This window comes from Heptranchias perlo, chromosome 7 (assembly GCF_035084215.1).
Source record: "Heptranchias perlo isolate sHepPer1 chromosome 7, sHepPer1.hap1, whole genome shotgun sequence".
In the NCBI taxonomy this organism is placed as follows: Eukaryota; Metazoa; Chordata; class Chondrichthyes; order Hexanchiformes; family Hexanchidae; genus Heptranchias; species Heptranchias perlo.
Window position 1 is genome coordinate 51461998 of NC_090331.1, and position 25519 is coordinate 51487516.

At 41.3% G+C, this 25519-nt stretch overlaps 1 protein-coding gene across 2 annotated transcripts in view; it reads right to left on the reverse strand.

Annotated features, from left to right (window-relative positions):
• Positions 1–25519, reverse strand: part of LOC137323706 (electrogenic aspartate/glutamate antiporter SLC25A12, mitochondrial-like) — a 122419-nt gene that overhangs the window by 71701 nt on the left and 25199 nt on the right. For both annotated transcript variants that reach the window (XM_067987523.1, XM_067987525.1), the window contains 5 exons: positions 21029–21168; positions 15158–15304; positions 2564–2702; positions 1483–1576; positions 863–947 (listed from right to left, as the gene is read on the reverse strand). In XM_067987523.1, the coding sequence (XP_067843624.1) occupies positions 863–947; positions 1483–1576; positions 2564–2702; positions 15158–15304; positions 21029–21168 (605 nt within the window). The remainder of the gene's footprint in view (positions 1–862; positions 948–1482; positions 1577–2563; positions 2703–15157; positions 15305–21028; positions 21169–25519) is intronic.

The following is a 25519-nucleotide window of genomic DNA, read 5'->3' on the forward strand; positions in this document are numbered from 1 at the left end:
ACCGCTGGGGCTAACACAGCCCCGCTCACCATCACTAGGCCTACTACTACTTCCTCAAATGAGGTTGTATGCTTCTCTGATAATTCTCCGGTCTAGGTAGCCGTGTACCAATAGTCTTGCACCAACACTCGTCCGCCACCGAACAACAATTTGTTCCTCTAAACCACTCCACTAAAAACAACTTGTATTTATATAGCTCCTTTAACGTAGTAAAACGACCCAAGGATCCAACGTTTTGGCCTTTGTCCTCCTCCCATTGAGCAATTTTTGCTCTCTCGTCTCCATTTCTTGACTGCATTTTCCTGCTCCAAGTTTGTTGTCTGCATTTCCTGCCTGCCAGCAGTTCTTGGCCTTGCCCCACTTCCTCTCTTCACCCCCAACTTATCCTCCACTGTTCTCTCCCACTTCCCTCCTCGCTCTCTTCCTCTGACCCAGCTCCCACCCCTCCTCTCCCTCCCCCATTCCCCTGCCAGATCTCCTCACCCCATCTTCCTGCTGCTTTCCCTCTCCCCTATCCTCTCTGTCCTCACCATCTAACCCAGAATTGTACTCTTACTCTCGATTCCCTACACGCAACACCACGGGAGGCTGACTTGATTTTTCTAAACATGCAAAGTAGCTATGGGACACTAGATTATTTGTATGATGTCGACCAAACTGTTTTATCCAAATTAAATTGTATCCTTGTCTTTCAAAACGCTTAAATGTGCAGCTGTTTTGAGCAGGCTTTCAGTGAATGTAATTTGAAGGCTTTAAAAAAACTCAAATACAAGCATAATAGTATCATCATATTGATGTGACTTTAATATTCCTCTCCAACATTGCTAAGCATCAGCACTGGAGAGTTACATTTGCCTCCTACCTGCCTCTGGACTTCAGCCAGGTTGTAGGGCAGGGCTCCTTCCTCCAATGGTGCTATTCTTTCAATATCTGCCAGAGTGACTCGCCTGAAAACAAAAACCAGGCAGAGAAACAGCTCATTAACAGTACAGCACATACATAGCTCAACATGTCTTGCCATATATTTTGTTGCAATAATCTGTAATGCAAAACAATCTTGCTCAGAGTAAGTTGAAAACATGCAAATACTTCCAGTCAAAATCTCAACTCAACAGCAGATTGTTAATATTTCAATAAGGTACCCTTTTAGGCAAAGGCAGATCAATACATTTTCTTTTACGTTCTCGAACAAAATCAAATCTAATTGACCAAACTTTAACTGTAGTATAAAATAATTGTAGCATATCAAAAATATGTACTGTGGTAAATCATTTAATAATTATTAAGTGGCAGGCTATAGCAAATCATTGTTTATAAATTTCTGATTGACCACTGCACCGTTGACATACATTTTTTTATTCATGTAATTTCTGTTTCTCATACCTCCCTCCTGCCTTGTAGCCATATACTTCAATTCAACAGACAACTTTGAACATCCATATCAAAAGGCAATATACATTATTGAATTTAAAAATGAATTACCCTGTTGGACTGTACAAAGCCACAAGCTGGAAAAGGATATCAACCTCCAAAGGTGTAATCTGTCCAAATTTATTGGCAGCATGAGCAAACTCTTCTATATTTCAAAAGAAAAACAAAGATTAGAGCTGCATGCCTACCTGCAATGCCCTAATGCGTTTTATACTGATAGTATGCTGTCAGTGTACGGTTAGCGACAAGAGTTTCACACTATCAGTACAGAAGGAGGCAACATGGAGGTTGGGTCCTCCAACTGCATTTAGAACCTAACTCTAAGTCTCAAGAGCTACACTAAAAACAGCAGAAAACTTGGGGTTCCTTTCTACTGGCCCTTCAATGGGCCCAGCTGAGATCAGTTAACTCAGCATGGAGGGTAAATACTGACATGGACTGGTTGGGCCAAATAGTAGTTACGTGGTAGAATCAGACTATGTATTTCTATGTATAATGCAGAGATCAAATCGGAGACTTTCCTGGTCCATATGGCTCAGCTATTGACTGCACTACATAGATGAACCATCAAGAAAATTCAAAAGTTCTTATTTTGTTTCAATCTCAGGATGTGGGTATCGTTGGCAAGGATGGCATTTATTGCCCCTCCTCAGTTGCCCTCGAGTGGCTAGGCCACATCAGAGGGCAATTAAGAATCAACCACTTTGATGTGGGACTGGAGTCATGTATAAGCAGGACTAGGTAAGGATGGCAGGTTTCTGTTCTTAATGTTACATACATAAGCCATAGAAAACTGCTAGGGTCCAATTTTCTAAGTTCAGAGTGGTTCAAAGTTTAAACAAGACTAAAAATATGTTTAGCATTAGATACTGTTCTGGGATCAGAATGTGCAAATAAAGTCCATACTGATTGGCACAATTACAGGTGCATTAATAGACAAAACCCTAGAAAGGTACATCACTGATGTTCTTTTGATAGATTATTAATTAGGAGGTATGTTATTAATTAGGTGTTATTAAATAAAACAGCAAACATTGGAAAAAAGTTTATACTTCTCTTTTTACTCATTGCATTGTAATTTGTTGCATTTTGACTTATTTGGGCTGAGGGGGAGACAAATGGATATTTTTACCTTTCGTAACCTGTACATCTTTCCTTGTGCCTGCTAAAGTGCTGTATATCTTCCTAATAAGCTCCATGTTGTTCAGCAAGGAGTTGAATGCATTGAAGTAAGAAAAGCTGACCTGATGAGAGATAGTTCCACCCGCTGCCTATTTAATAAAACAAAACATTGCTACTGTTAAATTTATAGCCATTCTAAAAATTCAACACAATGAATAAAAAAAGTTTCTATATACACACTCATAGATCTCCCTTGGTGTTGCTCATAGTAAATGAGATGAAATTCTTATAAAGAAAGGAACGTTATACTACGTAATGCACAATGTGTTATTCGGGTACAGTGAATCTGTGTCCCATTAAAAGGCAGACTCTAATTTTTCAATGGTTCAGGCCATTCAGTTTAATTGTTGCTTGATTAGGAAACTTGAGATTAGAATGTGCTGCTCAAATACAAGGAGATTAAAAGTGCAACTCGGAAGAGATTGCAAATAGAAGAGTGTGACATCCACAGCGTAATGTTTCGTACGGTTAGTTTCAATACATTGGCAGCACCTCAACCATTGCTGATGGTCAGAGGATACACTTTTTTCACCTCATGTAATGTACAATATATCAGAGCCACTGATTTACAGTCATTAAATAAATCAAACTATCCGACTATGTTTTTATTGCAGAACATTATAGGATTGTTAATCATGTAATTTAAGCCTGAAAATAGTATTATGTGCATATTTGCATGGAAGTTGCAAGTCAGGGCCTTTGACTGCTATTAAAAGTTAGTTTTAACCACATAGTTAATTTTATCTTTTTTTAAAAAGCCCAGTATAAAAAGATGGTAGGAAAGACATTGCAGAACATTGAATACAGGAGTTGGGATGTCTTGTTGAAGTTGTACAAGACATTAGTAAGGCCACACTTGGAATACTGTGTACAGTTCTGGTCACCCTATTATAGAAAGGATATTATTAAACTAGAAAGAGTGCAGAAAAGATTTACTAGGATGCTACCGGGACTTGATGGTTTGACTTATAGGGAGAGGTTGGATAGACTGAGACTTTTTTCCCTGGAGAGTAGGAGGTTTAGGGGTGATCTTATAGAAGTCTATAAAATAATGAGGGGCATGGATAAGGTAGATAGTCAAAATCTTTTCCCAAAGGTAGGGGAGTCTATAACGAGGGGGCATAGATTTAAGGTGAGAGGGGAGAGATACAAAAGGGTCCAGAGGGGCAATTTTTTCACTCAAAGGGTGGTGAGTGTCTGGAACGATCTGCCAGAGGCAGTAGTAGAGGCGGGTACAATTTTGTCTTTTAAAAAGCATTTGGACAGTTACATGGGTAAGATGGGTATAGAGGGATATGGGCCAAGTGCAGGCAATTGGGACTAGCTTAGTGGTATAAACTGGGCGACATGGACATGTTGGGCCGAAGGGCCTGATTCCATGTTGTAAACTTCTATGATTCTAGGTAGGTAAATTGTAGGAACTGTGCGTAGCAGTAGTTGTGGAGGATGTTTGTGTGGTTTGGTAGCATTCAGGGGCGATGCTGGCATTTGGGAGCATGTTGGGGAGGGGGGGAAATAATGGGAGAAGATGTGGACCTCAGAAGGAACTGAATAGGCTTACAGTGGGTCTGCTACGACCAGAGCACGACACAGCCCAGAGAGCAGTTGTCAAGATCTTAGGTCTGATGTTGTTAAAGAGTTTTCCCAACAGTGACTGGAGAAGCCTTTACTATTTAAAAAAAATGCTACTGAGTATTTATTTTAAGTAATAGTTTCCCTACCTGGGTAAAGCCTTTCAACAAATCCCCAGCTCCCAACTACAACCAGTCCACCCTATGCCAACCTCTTCCTTCCCAACAGTGAAGAAGCCCTTTCAACGACTCCACCACCACAATATGACCTTGAGCATCCCTCCCCCGGGTGCTAAAAGTCACATTGCCAGCCATTCCGGAGAACCAGCTGCAAGATTTTCAGCATTTTCAAAATCAGCATTGAAGAACTCTTAGTAAGTTCCCTGAAACAGTCAAGAACAGGGCTTTTAGTACTCCAGGATGGAGTCCTTGGGCCTAGAGGTTAAATCGGAGGAGAGGTCTTACTAGCAAAGGGTGGAGCGGGGGGAAGGAGAGAGAGATCAGGGCATCAGCAGGATGACATGCCGAAGCAGGCAAGCAACATTGGGACTGTAGCCTCATTTTAATAAATTCGAAGTGGGCAGCAGACTGTAACACACTCATCAGTTTCATCTCCAGGTCAGAAGCACTCAGCATTAAGTAACTGGCTATATTTTATTTAGCTTTTCCCATCTATAACAAAGTGTGGCATTTAAAGTGCGCACAGACATCACAAGTATGTACAGCTTTTAATATTACCAGATCGACTTTGGCATTGCTGTTTTATAAGGATTAAAAAAGTGTTATACTGTGTAATACAGAATGTATTATTCTGCTTGGTAAGATGGAGCTGTGTGAGCGCAAGGCTATCAAGTCTAATAATTAAGTAAACTGAGTCTCAAGTCATTCAGAATTCAACTGTTGTGTGGTCAGGGAACTTTACAAATTGGAGTGTGTGTGTGTCAGTTTCACGCTTCAGTTGAAAAGCATAAAGCCTTTTAAGATTGCTTTGCATTATAACAAAATGCAACATTGGTGTGTGCTGACGTATCATTTTAATATGTTAATGAACTTCCTATGGTATTGTTCATGGTGAGCAGGAGACTATGGTATTTTGCAAGAAAGTTGAGGTTGAGCTACTTTGCAGAGATAAAAGTAAATGTAACAATTAATTCTATATAAATATAATTCTGTAGAATTACAGAAATGTGACTGATTTATATTAAGAAATTTCATAAAGAAATGTTATCAAATCGATTCAAATTGAGACAATTAATGACAAATAAGTTAACTTGATGAAATAAATATCACTTTGATATAGCTGGGGATAAAATGAATGATGGCAATAAATTCGATAAAAATTGTTTAAAAATTTGAATGTAAAGTAAGAAGAGCGAAAAAATAAAATCGGATAAATTGTACATGCAGGGATGATGGGATATACAATTCTGTGTTTAGGGGAAGAAGAAAAAAAATTGAGAAAGGATTATTAAAATAAATTATTAAAATAAAAGCAAAAGTGGACCATTGGAAAAATATAGCATGATCACACATGTACAGAGTGCAGGATCGGCAACCAAGGGTGTATAATTGCAAATGGCAAAAAAGAAATAAGAACATAAGAAATAGGAGCAGGAGTAGGCCAATTGGCCCCTCGAGCCTGCTCCGCCATTCAATAAGATCATGGCTGATCTGGTCCTAACCTCAAATCTAAAATCATGTCCAATTTCCTGCCCGCTCCCCGTAACCCCTAATTCCCTTTACTTCTAGGAAACTGTCTATTTCTGTTTTAAATTTATTTAATGATGTAGCTTCCACAGCTTCCTGGGGCAGCAAATTCCACAGACCAACCACCCTCTGAGTGAAGAAGTTTCTCCTCATCTCAGTTTTGAAAGAGCAGCCCCTTATCCTAAGATTATGCCCCCTCGTTCTAGTTTCACCCATCCTTGGGAACATCCTTACCGCATCCACCCGATCAAGCCCCTTCACAATCACAATGTTTCAATAAGATCGCCTCTCATTCTTCTGAACTCCAATGAGTAGAGTCCCAATCTACTCAACCTCTCCTCATATGTCCACCCCCTCATCCCCGGGATGAACCAAGTGAACCTTCTTCGTACTGCCTCGAGAGCCAGTATGTCTTTTCTTAAGTATGGACACCAAAACTGTATGCAGTATTCCAGGTGCGGTCTCACCAATACCTTATATAACTGCAGCAATACCTCCCTGTTTTTATATTCTATCCCCCGAGCAATAAAAGCCAACATTCCGTTGGCCTTCTTGATCACCTGCTGCACCTGCATACTAACCTTTTGATTTTCTTGCACTAGGACCCCCAGATCCCTTTGTACTGCAGTATTTTCCAGTTTCTCACCATTAAGATAATAACTTGCTCTCCGATTTTTCCTGCCAAAGTGCATAACCTCACATTTTCCAACATTGTATTGCATCTGCCAAATCTCCGCCCACTCACCCAGCCTGTCTATATCCCCTTGTAGGTTTTTAATGTCCTCCTCACTCTCTACTTTCCCTCCCATCTTTGTATCATCTGCAAACTTTGATATGTTACACTCGGTCCCCTCCTCCAAATCGTTAATATAGATTGCAAAGAGTTGGGGACCCAGCACCGACCCCTGCGGAACACCACTGGATACTGATTGCCAGTCCGAGAATGTACCATTTATCCCAACTCTCTGCTTCCTGTTAGATCACCAATCCTCCACCCATGCCAGAATATTACCCCCAATCCAGTGATTCTTTATCTTGAGCAATAATCTTTTATGTGGCACCTTGTCGAATGCCTTCTGGAAGTCTAAACACACTACGTCCACTGGTTCCCCTTTATCCACTCTGTACGTTATATCCTCAAAGAACTCAAGCAAATTTGTCAGACATGACTTGCCCTTCGCAAAGCCATGCTGACTTTGTCCTATTAAATTATGTTTATCCAAATGTTCCGCTACTGTCTCCTTAATAATAGACTCCAAAATTTTACCCACCACAGATGTTAGGCTAACTGGTCTATAATTTCCAGCCTTCTGCCTACTACCCTTTTTAAATAACGGTGTTACATTAGCAGTTTTCCAATCTGCCGGGACCTTTGCCGAGTCCAGAGAATTTTGGAAAATTATTACCAAAGCATCCACAATCCCTACTGCCACTTCCCTCAAGACCCTAGGATGTAAGCCATCAGGTCCAGGGGATTTATCCGCCTCGAGTCCCATTAATTTACTGAGTACCAATTCCTTAGTGATTTTAATCGTATTTAGCTCCTCCCCCCCTAGAGACCCCCGTTTGTCCACTGTTGGGATATTCTTAGTGTCCTCTACCGTAAAGACTGAAACAAAATATTTGTTCAGCATTTTTGCCATCTCCATGTTTCCCACCATTAATTTCCCGGTCTCATCCTCTAAGGGACCTACGTTTGCCTTAGCCACCCTTTTTCTTTTTATATAACTGTAGAAACTCTTCCTATCTGTTTTTATATTTTTTGCTAATTTATTTTCATAATCTATCTTCCCTTTCTTAATCAATCCTTTCGTTACTTTTTGCTGTCTTTTGAAGACTTCCCAATCTTCTATCCTCCCACTAAGTTTGGCTACCTTATATGTCCTTGTTTTTAGTCGGATACTATCCTTAATTTCTTTACTTAGCCACGGATGGCTGTCATTTCTTTTATACCCTTTTTTCCTCAGTGGAATATATTTTTTTTGAAAGTTGTAGAATAACTCCTTAAATGAACACCACTGTTCATGTACCGTCTTACCCTTTAAACTATTTTCCCAGTCCACTTTAATCAATTCCGCTCTCATACCATCATAGTCTCCCTTATTCAAGCTCAGTACGCTTGTTTGAAAACCAACCTTCTCACCCTCTAATTGGATATGGAATGTAACCATGTTATGGTCACTCATTCCAAGGGGATCCTTAACTAGGACATTATTAATTAATCCTGGCTCATTACACAGGACCAGGTCCAAGGTTGCTTGCCCCCTTGTAGGATCAGTTACATACTGCTCAAGAAATCCATCCCTAATACACTCAATAAACTCAATAAACTCCTCAAGGCTGCCCTGCCCAATTTGATTTGTCCAGTTAATATGATAGTTAAAATCCCCCATAATTATAGCTGTTCCCTTATTACATGCCCCGACTATTTCCTGATTAATACTTCTTCCAGCAGAGTTGCAACTATTAGGAGGCCTATATACTACGCCCATTAGTGTTTTTTTCCCCTTATTATTCCTTATCTCTACCCAAACTGTTTCATTATCCTGATCCTTTGTCCCAATATCTTTTCTCTGTATTACAGTGATTCCTTCCCTTATTAACATAGCCACCCCACCTCCCCTTCCTTCCTGATTGTTAAATACCCTGGCATATTTAATTCCCAGTCGTTGTCACCCTGCAGCCATGTTTCTGTAATGGCCACAAGATCATACCCATACGTCATTATTTGTGCCGTTAACTCGTCCATTTTGTTACGAATGCTACGTGCATTCAGATAAAGAACTTTCAAATATGTTTTGTGACACTTAGTTCCTGCTTTTTCCTTTTTTAACACTTTACCTTTTTCTCCATACCTTCTGTGCCTTCCTGACACGCTTTCCTCTGTCTCCCTGCTCAGGTTCCCAACCCCCTGCCACAGCTTTGATGCTGGGTTAATCGCCTTGCACCTTCTAGTTTTTATTTTATCTCTCGTGCCTAAAGTACACTTTCTTTCCGCTGCTCTACGCTTTTCCCTTTCACTTGTTCTTGAACAACTGTTTGTACTATTTGTATTGTAGATTTCCCCTGGGTCTTCCCCTCTCTTGCTGCTCTCAACTTTATTCCCTTCTGACTCCCCGCTCAGGTTCCCATCCCCCTGCCACTCTAGTTTAAACCTTCCCCAACAGCACTAGCAAACACCCCCGCGAGGACATTGGTCCTGGTCCTGCTCGGGTGTAACCCGTCACGCTTGTACAGGTCCCACCTTCCCCAGAACCGGTCCCAATGTCCCAGGAATCTAAATCCCTCCCTCCTACACCATCCCTGCAGCCACGCATTCATCCTGTCTGTTCTCCTGTTCCTATACTCACTAGCACGTGGCACCGGTAGTAATCCTGAGATCACTACCTTTGAAGTCCTGCTTTTTAATTTATCTCCTAACTCCTTAAATTCACCTTGCAGGACCTCATCCCTTTTTTTACCTATGTCGTTGGTACCAATATGGACCACGACTACTGGCTGTTCACCCTCCCCCTCCAGAATGCCCTGCAGCCGCTCCGTGACATCCTTGACCCTAGCACCAGGGAGGCAACATACCATCCTGGAGTCACGTTTGCAGCCGCAGAAATGCCTATCTATTCCCCTTACAATCGAATCCCCTATCACTATAGCCCTGCCACTCTTCTTCCTCCCATCCTGTGCAGCAGAGCCACCCGTGGTGCCCCGAACCTGGCTCTTGCTGCTTTCCCCTGATAAGCCATCTCCCCCAACAGTATCTAAAGCAGAATATCTGTTTGAGAGGGAGATGGCCCCAGGGGACTCCTGCTCTACCTGCCTAGTCCTTTTACTCTGCCTGGCGGTCACCCATTTCCTTTCTGCCTGCGTAGTCTTTACCTGCGGTGTGACCACCTCACTGAACGTGCTATCCACGATAGTCTCAGCATCGCAGATGCTCCACAGTGAGTCCACCCGCAGCTCCAGCTCCGAAAGACGGTTAGCCAGTAGCTGCAGCTGGACACACTTCCTGCACACATGGTCGCCAGGGACACTGGTAGTGTCCATGACTTCCCACATAGTGCAGGAGGAGCATATCACGGGTGCGAGCTCTGCTGCCATGACTTGCCTTAGACTCTCTTCCCGCTCTAGGTCTCCCCTTTTGTACTGTGCTCACCTCTTGGACTCTCCTGCCTCACCTGTGACGTCGCACAGTAGTTTTCTCTTGTTGTAGGTCTGCTGCTGCTTTTTTTCCCCAATCTCAGTCTTCTACTCTCAGGTATTCTGCCACTCTGGGGAAAAAGTCAGGAAAAGCAAGGCAGAGCAGCACCTCCTTCCCACACTCACCAAACTCTCAGCAGCACACACTGTGTAGTCCGCACACCGTGCAGTTCGCACTGACAGGCCTCTGTATTTCTACAGTTTGTGACTCAGATGAGTCAGGCCTGCTCCACCTTCAAGTACCAGTTTAATCTAGCTAACCAATTAACTTGTTACAGCAGCTCTTTCTGCTGAAGCCTGACAGAAACTTAAAAATTTAAACTTTTAATTGAACTTACACAGTTGAAAGCAATTGAACTTAAACAGTTGAAGCAATATGCACTAGATTTAAAGAGATTAACCCTTAAACTCCCACACTCACCGAACTCTCAGCAGCACACACTGTGTAGTCAGAGACAAATTTAATCGTATTATTGTGAAATATTTATTTTAATTGTATATAGTTGGCTAAAACAAAAATGATAGCCAAAAAATACTGAGTGCTTTTATTGGGTCAGTTTTTAATAGTCCATCACAATTCAAATGTTACACTTCAAAGTGCCAAAAGTATTAAAAGAAGAGAAAGACTGTAGTCACTTCATGCTGGTTCCTTCTGACTTGAAGCTGGAAATTTACAAGAACCTGCCAATTTGTAAACTTCCCTCACCAACAGCTATTAAGCTCCAATTGTGGTGTGAAGGGGACAGGCTTGGTTAAACAAAGTTTCAGCTTAAAAAGGTGTGCGTGCGTGCGTGTGCACGCACATGTACATAACTGTTATACTTCCCCAGTGATTCAATGGGTAAATGCACATTTACAGACCAGATAGGTCAATCTCCATAGTCTATGCTGAATTCGCTAAATTTCACCCAGGATTTATTTATTTTTTATTCGTGCATGGGATGTGGGCATCGCTGGCGAGGCCGGCATTTATTACCCATCCCTAATTGCCCTCGAGAAGGTGGTGGTGAGCCGCCTTCTTGAACCGCTGTAGTCCGTGTGGTGAAGGTTCTCCCACAGTGCTGTTAGGAAGGGAGTTCCAGGATTTTGACCCAGCGACGATGAAGGAACTGCGATATATTTCCAAGTCTGGATGATGTGTGACTTGGAGGGGAACGTGCAGATGGTGTTGTTCCCATGTACCTGCTGCTCTTGTCCTTCTAGGTGGTAGAGGTTGCGGGTTTGGGAAGTGCTGTCGAAGAAGCCTTGGCGAGTTGCTGCAGTGCATCCTGTGGATGGTACACACTGCAGCCACTGTGCGCCAGTGGTGAAGGGAGTGAATGTTTAGGTTGGTGGATGGGGTGCCAATCAAGTGGGCTGCTCGAGTGTTGTTGGAGCTGCACTCATCCAGGCAAGTGGACAGTATTCCATCACACTCCTGACTTGTGCCTTGTAGATGGTGGAAAGGATTTGGGGAGTCAGGAGGTGAATCACTCGCCGCAGAATACCCAGCCTCTGGCCTGCTCTTGTAGCCACAGTATTTATATGGCTGGTCCAGTTAAGTTTCTGGTCAATGGTGACCCCCAGGATGTTGATGGTGGGGGATTTGGCGATGGTAATGCCGTTGAATGTCAAGGGGAGGTGGTTAGACTCTCTCTTGTTGGAGATGGTCATTGCTTGGCACTTTTCTGGCGCGAAAGTTACTTGCCACACGAGCCCGAGCCTGGATCTTGTCCAGGTCTTGCTGCGTGCGGGCTCGGACTGCTTCGTTATCTGAGGGGTTGCGAATGGAACTGAACACTGTGCAATCATCAGCGAACATCCCCATTTCTGACCTTATGATGGAGGGAAGGTCATTGATGAAGCAGCTGAAGATGGTTGGGCCTAGGACACTGCCTTGAGGAACTCCTGCAGCAATGTCCTGGGGCTGAGATGATTGGCCACCAACAACCACTACCATCTTCCTTTAGCAGTGGGGACACTGTGGTGGTGAGGGAGGAATGAGAAAGTTGAAAATCATTCAGGATTCTCATCCCTGATTGATATCCAGAGATCCCTAACAGAAAAAAGACGTAATGATCACACTCAGCTGTGATGCCTCCTGTGAGGGAATAGCCTGCCAACACTCATTGTGCAGGCTCATACATGAGGACTGGTCACACTAATGTTGGCTCACTGTGCCCATGGAACCATACTCCAATTTGAGGCACCATCAGGAATGGAGGACAAAGGGAAATAAAAACTGATTATCAAAGCATATAAAAGATTACAGCAATAAAACAAAACACAGAACAGCAAGATTGGTTTAACAGAAAGCAAGCGTGGCCATCTCCAAACCTAAACAAGATACATCAAATATTTCCACCAAGTGCACTATAAATCAGTATGACAAATGTGCAAAGGGAAAGAAACAAAATCTTTTATCCTTATGTAGCATGATATGCAGGAACTGGGGTTGAGTGGGAAGTACCTAATTCCCTTCTACACAGAATTGGATACATTCAAGACACAAACCCAGCACTGCATTTGTTCCTGCCAATAGATGTGACAATCGCCGAGGGTGTGTAATGAATCATTTGACTTTCCACAAGGGGAGAAGCAGATAAATCTCAAAAAGGAGCAAGCACTTTCCCCCGATCTCTTCTTTGTACTTGTGAACATTACGAAACCCACAGAGACACAGGGGAAATGGGGATGATCTCCTATTCCAACCTCATTACCTATATTCAAAGCTGTATTAATCATCAACAAGCCCAGTACGTTTTTAAAAATCTTAACCAGCTCTTCCTGAACAAAAAAATTCCTTTAGCTCAATCTTGTTAACTACAATACTACCTTTATTTTAATTTGTTCATGGGATGTGGGCGTCACTGGCAAGGCCAGCATTTATCGCCCATCCCTAATTGCCCTTGAGAAAGTGGTGATGAGCTGCCTTCTTGAACCGCTGCAGTCCGTATGGTGAAGGTTCTCCCACAGTGCTGTTAGGTAGAGAGTTCCAGGATTTTGACCCAGCGACAATGAAGGAACAGCGATATATTTCCAAGTCAGGATGGTGTGTGACTTGGAGGGTAACGTGCAGGTGGTGTTGTTCCCATGTGCCTGCTGCCCTTGTCCTTCTAGGTGGTAGAGGTCGCGGGTTTGGGAGGTGCTGTCGAAGAAGCCTTGCGAGTTGCTGCAGTGCATGGTACACACTGCAGCTATGGTGCGCCAGTGGTGAAGGGAGTGAATATTTAGGGTGGTGGATGGGGTGCCAATCAAGGGGGCTGCTTTGTCCTGGATGGTGTTGTGCTTCTTGTGTAGTTGGAGCTGCACTCATCCAGGCAAGTGGAGAGTATTCCATCACACTCCTGACTTGTGCCTTGTAGATGGTGGAAAGGCTTTGGGGAGTCAGGAGGTGAGTCACTCGCCGCAGAATACCCAGCCTCTGACCTGCTCTTGTAGCCACAGTATTTATACGGCAGGTCCAGTTAAGTTTCTGGTCAATGGTGACCCCTAGGATGTTGACAGTGAGGGATTCGGCGATGGTAATGCCGTTGAATGTCAAGGGGAGGTGGTCACCATTACATCTAAACACTGCACTTGAATGAAAGTTATGCCTTCTATCCGAACAGTTGGAAGGGAAAGAAAGTCAAACTTCGCATCTAAAATCTAATCTAACGTATCTTACTTCCGCACGCACTAAACAGAAGACGATACACGAAAACATGCTTGCTGTAAAAAAAAAATTCCTAATTCACATAGCATGTAAACAAGTGAAAAATACTTCTAAAACAAAATTACTAGCCACTTATTCTGAAAATGTAAGTATTCATGTTATATATTAAGCCATAAAGATCAGTTTGAATACATCTGACAGATGGAAACCAGTAACTTCAGTCAAAGGATTTAACCTTGGTGCAATTATTTGGGTTAATCCCCTTCTCCTTTATTAATGTGCATTTAGTTCATCTAACTTGTTTAGAATGTTCTTATTTTCAGTTTAGCAGTGTATTGCATTAATGTCAAGACAGAGCTGTTAAGGTTGAAAGTGTTTTCTGAAATGTGTTGGATTGCTTTTGAAACAAGTCTATATATTATGCAGGTGCTACTAGTAAACTTGTTGTAGGTGCAACCAACTCCAGGGTTCAGGACAGTAGAATTATCTCATTGGCTCAGACTGGCTGTTGGGGGGGGTGGGTGGTGGGAGAAAAAGAGAGAATATAATGGGTCCACTCACAAATGAAGAGACTCCTGGTATAGGTGAGGCGGAAAGTATCAAAATCCCTCATAGGTTTTTAGGCAGGACAATGTGCCTACTGTGCTGGTTGGATACACAGACGCAAGCTTGAGCCTGCTGAAGGAGAAACCTCCCCCCTCCTCAATTATAAGGGTGAGTTATATTCTTGTCTGTAGCTGGACTGAAGTATGTTTATTAAAGAAGAAATCACATTGTGATTGTTGTAAATAAACCTTGTTCAGTTGTTTAAAGAAATCCACATTTGACTCTTGCTATTTGCTTTGCACCATTTTTAATCCAGAACCTTGAGTGAAGCTGACCTAATTATATCCTAATAATTAGATCTACTCCTTTACACACTGACTGGAATGTATGGATCTTTTAACTACATCTATTAAAAGCATTCATTGCAGTTCAGCTGCAGTTAACTCTGAGTTCTTTGTTATGGTTAGATAGTGTAACAGTTGATTTCAGCTGCACCCTTAACACAAATGTCTCAAGAAACTGATCCTAGTGATTTACTCAAAGCACAAAGTTCAGAATCTTTCATGGGCTAATGTGTATTGCCTGATTCAACAAGTGATGGTAATTCAAAGCGTGCAGTCTCTTTGACGGCAGACTACCAAATTGAAGCAGCAGAGAAAGTAGCTTTTTAGTACAGACATTTTTCCTGAATTTGACAGATTTTAAAAATAAAGATTAATGTTCAATTTCAAGTTGAGGTTGACAGTTTGAAACAGAGTTCATTACAGTAAGCTATCAATAAAGGTTCTATCATCCTGATAATACAACATTTACTAAGCAAGGTTTCACTCGAAGAAAAGTTTCACTTTAATTAGAAGGTTTTAAAAAAACAAAACCAATTTATTTCACTTACTGAAACTAGGTTTTCTTCAACAAAAGGAGTAAGCATGTGTGAGCGAATGGTAGCCATGATATCACTGAAGTCTAATGCCACAATTGTGCCACTTTTGTTTTTATCCTTTTGTGCAAACGCTTGCCTTGCGTGCTCTAGTTGTAGCTCCTAAAAAAACAGCATAAAAATGCAAAATAATTTTAAGAAATTGTTTTCCTACAATAATTGGATCCAATTCTGTATTTTTTGACATCAAAACAACACAACCTCCGGAAAGATAATTGCTGCAACAGTAAACTGAAGATAATAAAGTGGTAACAGAAAGGTATTCATCCCTACTTACTACATCATCTGTATACATCATATCAATTAGACTCAGCTGTCACTAAGATAAACAATATTAAAACAAAATTAGAGATTCCTCTCACTCCACTGTTGTTTTTCAAATAGAAGGGAGCATCATCCAGGATAACAAGAATGTTTAAGAACAGGAAAAGGCCAGCAAGTCTAACAAGTGCATTCCTTTTTGACAGACATCAGCCTGACATAACTGCATTCTCACAGATCTCTCTCTCTCTGTCTCTCTAGAAATGCATCTAATGCTCTCAAACCCCATTTATACTGTCTGCTTTGATGCTTTCCCAGTAACTTATTCCACAAATCTATTACCCGTAAAAAGTTCCTTTTTGCTTTGCTTCTTTCTCCTAGTTTTTAAAACTTGTGTTCCCTGGTATTTGAGCCATTCACCATTACGAACAATTCATCTGAATTAACTTGGTCAATTCCCTTCATAATCTTGAAAGCTTCAATTAGGTCAGCTTGAAGCCTCCTGTTTTCCAAAGAAAGCAAGAAGAACAATGTGAGAGTGAGAGAAAATGGGGAAAGAGAAAGAAAGGAAAAAAGCATATGAAAATGAGAGAAAGAACAGAAGAAGGGCAAAAGACAGCATGACATGAAGGAAAGATGGAAGAGGAAGCAGGAGAGAAATTGAGAAAACGGACAGAGAGGGAGGGAAAGAGCATGATGAGGTAACACAAAGATAAGACAGAAAGAGTTAAGAATGAAAGTGAAAGGGTAAAGAGGAAAAACGATAAAGAAGGAAAACAAAAGATTGAGGGTATGGGTGAAAGAAGGAAAGAAAAACAGTGAGAATGTGCAAAAGAATTAGAAAACAGAGGGAGAAAGAACTGAAGGGGAGGGACAGAGATTTTTTAAAATTCATTCATGGGATGTGGGCGTCACTGACAAGGACAGCATTTATTGCCCATCCCCAATTGCCCTCGAGAAGGTGGTGGTGAGCCACCTTCTTCAACCGCTGCAGTCCGTGTGGTGAAGGTTCTCCCACAGTGCTGTTAGGTAGGGAGTCCAGGATTTTGAACCAGCAACGATGAAGGAACTCCTGACTTGTGCCTTGAAGATGGTGAAAGAAAGGAGAGAGGTTAAAGAGAAAAGAAAAAAAAGTGGGGGGAAGAGAAGAATCATAGAATAGAATTGGCATAGGGTTTTTAGAACACAATAGACCGACTGGCCTATCACATCCAAAAGTGCTAGCTGTTCCCCTGCCCTGTACCCATATCATTTTATTTAAAAAAAATATTAATCCATTTCCCTTTTAAAAGTTATTATGGATTCTGCTCCAAAAGGTCTTGGAATTAATCTTCTGTTCTGGTGAAAAGTGCTGAAAACTTTTTAATCTCTCCTCACAACTTAAGCCCCTCATCCCTGGCATCATCTTAATAAGTTTGATCTGTACTCTCCCATGGCCTTGACATCCTTCCTAAAGTAGGACGCAGGAAACTAGATACAATATTCTAAAGCAGCCCAATCAATGATTTGTACAGGTTCACCTCTTTACCTCCGAACTCTATGGCCTTGTTATTTATGGGGAGGCGGGAAAGGAAAGGGGACGACAGCTGCCGGGAAATACAGATAACGCGGAGTTCCTGCCCTGGTACGTCATAGCCGAGGGAGCGGAGATTGTGGCCGGGGTGGGGGAACGGTGGCAGGCGGAGTTCATTGGGGGGGGGGGGGGGAAGAGAGAAAACAGTGGCGGGAGGGCTCGGTGGGAAGGGGGGGTGGCGGCTGATCGGCTTGGGGGGCCGAGGAAAGCACTCCTGCTCCTCCTGACTCACAAGCAGCGCTGGAAAGGCAATTACCTGCTGGTTCCATCCCTTCTTGCCTCCCTCCAGCTGCCGGGTTTCCTGAGTCCTGGGAGACTCAGCCTGCTGCCATTAAATTTAAAACGCTGGTAAAATTTGAGGCATGCCTCATTAAAATATTTAGTTTATCGAACCGCCTGGAGAACACGTTACGCGCCCACCCCCTACCTGCCTCCATTAAACCCGGAAATGTCCTGGGGGGTTAAAATTCCCCCCATACGACTATTTAGAAAACCTAGGATCCCAAATGCTTTTTTAAGCAGAAAGAGAAAGTGCATGAGAGAGGAGAAATAAAGAAGAAAAGAAGAGAGAGAAGAGAATAGGAGGGGAGAGTGAGTGAGTGGGAAAGAGAGAGAGACAAAAGGAGATAATCCAACATAATGGGGGAGGGAGAAACATGAAGAAAAAAGAGCATTCAAAACTGTACAAAAGAAAAAATAAAAATAAAACAAAGAGGACAAAGAAAGAGGGAAGAAGAGTGGAAGAGAAGGGAAAAGATGGGGGAGAGTGGGAGAAAGTGCATGAAGAGAGAAAAGAATAAAGACAAGAGAGCAAATAAAAATAAAAAGTAAAAGACTGAACAAGAGAAACAGTATGTGAAAGGGGGCAGGGAGAAAGAGGGAAAGAGACACACAAAAGGGCAAAGAGTGTGAAAGATAGAAAAAGAGTATGCAAAAAGAGAACGAGGAAGAGAAAATAAAAGAGGGTGAAAGAGAAAGAGTATGCGAGAAGCAAGAAAAAAGGGAAAAGCGTACAAAAGACAGCATAAAAGAAAACAAAAAGACAGAGAAAGCTATAGAAAGGAGACAGTGTGAGTGGAAGAGAAAGAATATGAAATCAAAAGAAGACAATTCAGAAAAGACAAATGATATAAATAAAAGAGAGAAAATGTGAAAAACCAGATTGGGAAAAAAGGGTAAGACAAGGAGAAACAACACCTTCAGAACAGTATGGCCTAGAATTTGCTGGAGCGGGGACTCTCACAGCATGGGCTGTGAGTTTGATTTTTTTTCCCTTACCCTTCAGCTCCAATTATTTTTGCACTGCAAATTGCTGGAAGTTGCAAGGTCAACGGAGCATCTGGGACCTTGGTGAACAACAGGACCAATAGTCTATCTCCTTAACCAATGAAATTTGAGAAAGAAGCAAAGCGAATGACAGAAGAGAAAATAGAATCAAATTAGATACAGAAAGAGAAATAAAGAAAGGGAAAGGAAGATTCAATTATGAGAAAGAGACATAAAAAAATTAATAAATTTAAAAAACCTCTAGAAACAATTTACTACCTGCAGGAGTGATACTCCAGAGTTTTAATTGTTCCCTTTCTGCACCTCCCAAGGTTAAGTGGCATGTCAGGGCCATAAATCATCCCATTAACAGGGTCCTCACGCCGTGAAATAGCAGCCCTAACTTTCTGCGGTGAGTTTAATTCGTATTTACAATGCAAATCCAGCAATTTCTTGACACTCATGGAGAGATTGACGGCAAGCTCCCATTTTTTGCAAGGCTAACGACAGAGCAGTGCAAATCATCCAGCAATTTATGGAAATTCGCAACTCACGGCATATCTCTTCCTCGCCACAAATTGCTGGGTTTTTTATGCGCTAATAACGGCGAGTGCCGTGAACTCAGCATTATTTTTCCAGCAAATTCTGGGCCTATAAGTCAAAGTCTCTCTTACATGCTATGGATGGTCTTGGAAGAAAAGCTCAGAAATATTTTAATTGAACAACAGTTTGGCTAAGAAGTCCAATACATGTGCAGGAAAAGGAGAAAAGTCTTATGTAGGTGAAATGGCATCTAACTGGAACACTGAGTAACACAAGTATCAATTCTGTAAGCCTCAAACTTTTTTTTTTCTTAATCTGTCCACCACGTTAAGAAATAAATAAATACCTCTACACATTCAACTCATCTAAAAAAAAAGGAATGATAACAGTAGAAATATTTATTAGTAACTAGACTAAAAGGAAGCATTCTATTTCAGAAACAGGACAAAGTGTCATTTCTATCTACAGCTAAATTCTCACTACTTTTGACTCAATTCTAGACAACCTTATCACTAACAAAAAAGGAGTACTTTGTCAATGGTATGTTTTTGTTTTGTCATTTCTTTATGGTATCTTCACAATTAAAAATAGGTTCTATTTAGAAAACAGTTCAAGTACTATGCATTCATTAACACAGTGTATTGGTCATAATACACTAATATTTCTTACAAAGTTATGAGTTGATGCCTCACCAGAAGCACATGCTGACAACTACCTGCAGTTATCAATCTACACTGAATCTTTCAGATCATTAGCTTGTCATCTTATTTGCCTGGAGCAGGTTCGGGGAGACCAGATGTCTTTGGTTTCCACCGTAAGGGACATCTGTATCTGTATTTGTAAATCATCTTTCTAAGTTCCTTTGCCTCAGTTCGATCTTCAGGTTTAAAAAAGGGGGTCAAGAGGACTTGTGGCAGGTTTCTGAGGGGAGGGGTATAGATGCCTTTCGAAGTCCACTAAGATGGACAGTTCAGTAGTTACCTAGTTTTGGTACAAATGTGACAACCTTCTTCCAGTTCATCAGTTCTTCTGGGCTCAGTGAGATTGAGGTGAACATGTGAAAGACTCCATGGAGCTAGATTAAACCGGATAGAAGTTTGTTAAGGTTGGATGTTGGTCCAGATTCAGTAATAGTAGGAGGGAAAGAGGAGCATCATGACTTGTTTTAGTATCCAAGGAGGTGCAAATTTAAACGTTCTTTAATCAACAGGTATCTGTTGCATTAACTACCTACTTTTAAAAAAAAATTAATAGTTTATAGCCTATGTCACATGGTCTGGTAGCATTTATTCTTCTGCTATTCGAAGACTAGGAGGACATAATTTCAAATCAATTTAGCTTGACTCAGTGGTAGCATTCTCATAATGGATTCAAGCCCCACTCCAGGACTTGGCCAAGTCACTGACAACTTGCTCAGATGGATGTAAAAGATTCCATGGCATTATTGCTGTTTCTGGGACTCTGATGTGTGCAAATTGCCTGCTGTGTTTGCTTACATAAAGTAATTACATTTCAAAAGTAATTAATGGGTAAAAAAGTGTTTTGGCATGTCCTGAGGTCATGAAATAAGCTATATAAATTCAAGTTCTTTCTTTTAAGTGAACAAATTACTCCAAGAGTGTTCTGTTCAACCCCTGAACGATGCCACAGTACCAGACATCATGCATAGGAAGTAGGGATTCACTTGTGGGAGTGGTCCTTAATGCCATGGGCGAGAGAGCTATCTGCTGAAGCCTTAAATTTTGTAACAGTGGCATTCAACCTTTTTAATTTTTGCTGAAGCTCTAATTTTGTGCACATAAAACTGTTTAAAACACAAAATTCAAGTCACTATAGAAGTAGCATTGTATTTTTTCTGCTTTTTAAAAGAAAATAAAATTTGAAAATATTCTGTTTAAAATAGAATTTTTAATCAGATGCAGATCACAAGCAAAAGGTGCATCACTAGACAACCATATTCAACAAGAGAAATCATTGCAAACTTTATTATTGCTTATCTCGTATGATTAAAAAACCAAAAATATTTATGTAATGCAATTAGGACAAGCAGATAGAAGACAATTTAGTCCTGTGCAAATAAGTTGAATTATTGGCTGCAGATATACATTTCACACATGGATTAGATAGAATGACTCTCTCTCCCTGGCTGTCGTACAAGATGATGTGTAGAGATTATAACTTGCCTGCAAAAACTGTGTAAATTCAGAATAGCAGAGATTCTTTTTCCTGTCAAAGCCAAAGTGCAGCCGAATAAACTCACAATCCCAGTTGAAAGGGATATGATGGTGAATAATTGTCTGGCTGAAGATCTCTTTGATGTTTTCTAAAAATAAATTTTAAAAGATAATCATGTCATAACTAAAACTAATAATGGTGAATAATAATCACATGTAACTTTTTTTAAAAAAGTAATACAGTAAGTTTAGGCAATAATTAATGACGAAGATATCTCTGTCAAGGGCCTTACCACACCAATGACTGTATTGATAAAAAGAAAAGCTAAGTGCTAAACAAATCAATGAATGGTAAAATCCCCCAAATCAGCACACATTTTGCCACATTACATTTTTGCCACTAGACTAGCAAACTACCTCAACAATATTCTTTAACTGTACTTTTTAAAAAAATAAACTGAATTTAAAGATAAAAATTAGTATTGCATTAGCAACAAGGACAAAAGGTAAAAGGAGGACAACAATTCAAAATGAATGCTTTGAGTGACTATACCAGAGTTTCAAAATACTGTAAGAGCAATCACATGCGGTTACTTTAACAATGGTATAATTTTCCATTTTTCATATCTTTTAACAATAGAAAGTTAATGGTACAAAGTCTGCTATTAACAGTTGTAAAAATGTATAAAAATACAAGAGCCAATTTTGTAATCCTGGCACAGGTACAATTTTCAGTGCAGTGCAAATCTACAGCACAAAGGAGAAGTGCATGCACAGAAGGTGCCTAATGTCACAACTGGGCTGAATTGAAATTCTCCAGCACAGAGAGAAAAATAAGTTAAGAACAGCAACCAGCACACCAAATTAAATGGAACAGGCAAAGAAAAAGTTTAAAACCCAAATTTTATGAAACAATGCATGAGCACAAGTCCAAAGATTCCCAAAGTCACATCGAGCCTGGCTGGTTTGAAAATGTCAGGAAAAATTGTAAAAGAAAAGGCAATGAATAACTTAAATTACAACAGCCTAAACAACAGGGTAAAACGACAGAGTAAAAGCACAAAAAAAGAAAGGCACTGTAAAAGTCCCCAGCCAAGTCTTGTTGTAAAGGAATTAAACTTGTAATAATAGCAGGTGAAGAACTGAAGCTCCAGGCAAACATATAAAATTGAGCCCCAGGTCTCCAACTTACAGGAAGACCAGGGTAAAGAAACAGTGAAGTGCAAATTTGACTTTTATACATGCAACTGTATCGGTAACTTTAGTGATTCTAGGGGAATAATGTTTTTCTTGTTAAATTAGATTATCTAACTATATATTAAAAGTAGTGTATTACGCATATTTCCCATGTCACAATTACTTCTGCCACACTTTTCTAACATGCCTGCGAGTCCCACTTAAAAACTTACAGTATTATATTCACCACCCAATGATTCCGCCCAGATCCATCTCCAAGGCAATGCTCTCAACAGCACTGTCCATCATAGACCTTCTAAAATCAAGCTGGTTGACCAACGGATCTCCCATGCTACCTGCACAGACCTAATCCATTGCTGAGGCACCATTCCAAGACAGCTTTCCCCCCCCCCCCCCCCACTCCCCAATGGATATTGAGGAAGTCCTTTCCTTTTTTAAATCTTCTGGGTGAGGGTAGGAAATTAATGGAGACTTGCATCCCCATCCCAATGTCCATGCCTTTTCCTTCTCATCACCTTCGCTCTGACCACCTATGCTTTTCCAACTGCCACACGTAAGACCATAAGAGATAGCAGCAGGAGTAGGCCATTCGGCCCCTTGAGCCTGCTCCGCCATTTAGAGAGATCATGGCTGATCTGATTTTTACCTCAACTCCACTTTCCCGCCCTTTCCCAATATCCTTTGACTCCCTTGCTGATCAAAAATTTGTCCAACTCAGCCTTGAATGTATTCAATGACTCAGCCTCCACAGCTTTTTGGGGTAAAGAATTCCAAAGATTCACGACCCTCTGGGAGAAGAAATTCCTCCTCATTTCCGTCTTAAATGGGCGACCCCTTATTCTGAGACTATGCCCCCTAGTTTTAGATGCCTCCATGAGGGGTAACATCCTCTCAGCATCTACCCTATCGAGTCCCCTCAAAATCTTGTATGTTTCAATAAGATCTCCTCTCATTCTTCTAAACTCCAATGAGTATATACCCAACCTGTTCAATCTTTCCTCATAAGACAACCCTTCCATACCCGGAATCAACCTAGTGAACCTTCTCTGAACTACCTCCAATGCAAGTACGTCCTTCCTTAAATAAGGGCACCAGAACTGTACGCAGAACTCCAGGTGTGGTCTCACCAGCACCCTGTACAGTTGTAAAAGTGTACTTGACAATTTGAATAGTCAATGTAGTTATTAATTTTAATAAATTAGGGTGATAAATTTAATGAATATTAACAAAAGTAACCTGAGCAGAGAAAAACTCACTTTCACCAATGTCAGCTGGAGCTGTGATTAGCTTAAATAACCATGCATCCAAATTGCTAATAAAACATCAGATTGACTAAATGTGAGTGAATAAAAGGTAACAAAAAGCAACAAGTAACCAGCAGTAAACCAAGCAATTAAATCCCTCAACTGGTATTCAAAGCAACTATTCATGAACCAAATACCAAAAACCAACCAATATCACAAATATTTTCTTCACTGTATGCAGCTGCCAATTTCCTTTACTCAGGTCAGGTGTACACAATTACAGATAACATTTATAATACACATGAAAATGTTACACAATTCCAGAAAAAGAAATCACTAAATACATAATATTGGCCATATAGTGCTCAAAATCCCTGCAAGACATTGCCTCAGGAATGGCCTGAACTTCTTCCGGGTCTGGGGCTAATAACAACGAGCTTGCAACATTGTCTTTTTACAGTGAAGGACCAATTTTTGTTATTTTTCTTAATACATATACGTAGGAACTGGATTGGATTTCCAACATACATGTCTAGGGATTATAAAATGCCCAATTTAGCTAGCTTCTCAACTTTCTTACATACCCAGTCCAAAGTATCTTAAAGTTACACATCGAGCCAATTGCAACCATGCTGCAAACAAATATGGTACAAAACCACTCACTTCCTATCTGAAGTATCACTTACTATGTCAGACTTCCACATCATACTTTTTGATTGACTTACTTAGGAGCCACAAAACAAAAACAAGAATCCCCCACAACCCCTGTGTTCTGCCTCAGTCATGTCACACCCCAGAACATTCTGGTCCCAGAATTACAAAAAACCCGTGTACCTCCTTCCAAATGGTCCCAGCCCCCAGGACCTCCTCCTGGTGTTCCTAGGTCCTTGAACATCCCTCTCTCATCTGTGCTGCTAATCTCCGGGATCCACCCTCTGCAGTTCTGGCATACCAAGAACCCCGCCCACCATCAATGCTTCAGAGACAGTCACCCCCTTGCCAAGTGCTGCCACACCCTAGTCATCTCTGTAATGCTCCTAAGCCTTAAGACCCTCCCAACTGCCATAGTGTTACCATAACCTGGGAGTTCCCCTCTTGCTGCCAGACCTCTACAGCCCATTGCTACCATGCCCCCACTACCCAGTTTTGACATACTCCATGCTCCAGAACTCAACACCCTTCACAGTCCTGCCACTTCCTGCGACCCTCTTACCCAGTACTGAGATAACAGTACCTTTCCCACCCCAATTCTTCCAGGTCACGTATCACCACCCACCCCCAGACATAGTATGAAAAATGTAGATTTATTTATCGAAGAAAAACAGTACTTAAATATTATCCAGGAACTAATCACAAGACACTTAATTCACTTGGGCCCCAGCTATTCACAATACATATCAACGATTTGGATGAGGGAACCAAATGTAATATTTCCAAGTTTGCTGATGACATAAAACTAGGTGGGATCCTGAGTTGTGAGGAAGATGCAAAGAGGCTTCAAGGCTATTTAGACAAGTTGAGTGAGTGAGCAAATACATGGCATGGTGGATAAACGTGAAGTTATCCGCTTCAGAAAGAAAACTAGAAAGGCAGAGTATTATTTAAATGGTGATAGATTGGGAAATGTGGATGTACAAAGGGACCTGGGTGTTCCTTGTACACCAGTCACTGAAAGCAAACATGCAGTTGCAGCAAGCAGTTAGGAAGGTATGTTGGCCTTCATTGCAAAAGGATTTGAGTATAGGAACAAGGATGTCTTACTGCAGTTATACAGGGCCTTGGTGAGACCACACCTGGAGTATTGTGTGCAGTTTTGGTCTCCTTACCTAAGAAAGGATATACTTGCCGTAGAGGGAGTGCAGTGAAGGTTCACCAGACTGATTCCTGGGATGATAAGACAGTCGTACGAGGAGAGGCTGGGTCGACTAGGCCTGTATTCACTCGAGTTTAGAAGAATGAGAGGGGATCTTATTGAAACGTATAAAATTCAGACAGGGCTCGACAGACTGGATGCAGGGAGGATGTTTCCCCTGGCTGGGGGGTCCAGAATGAGGGTTCA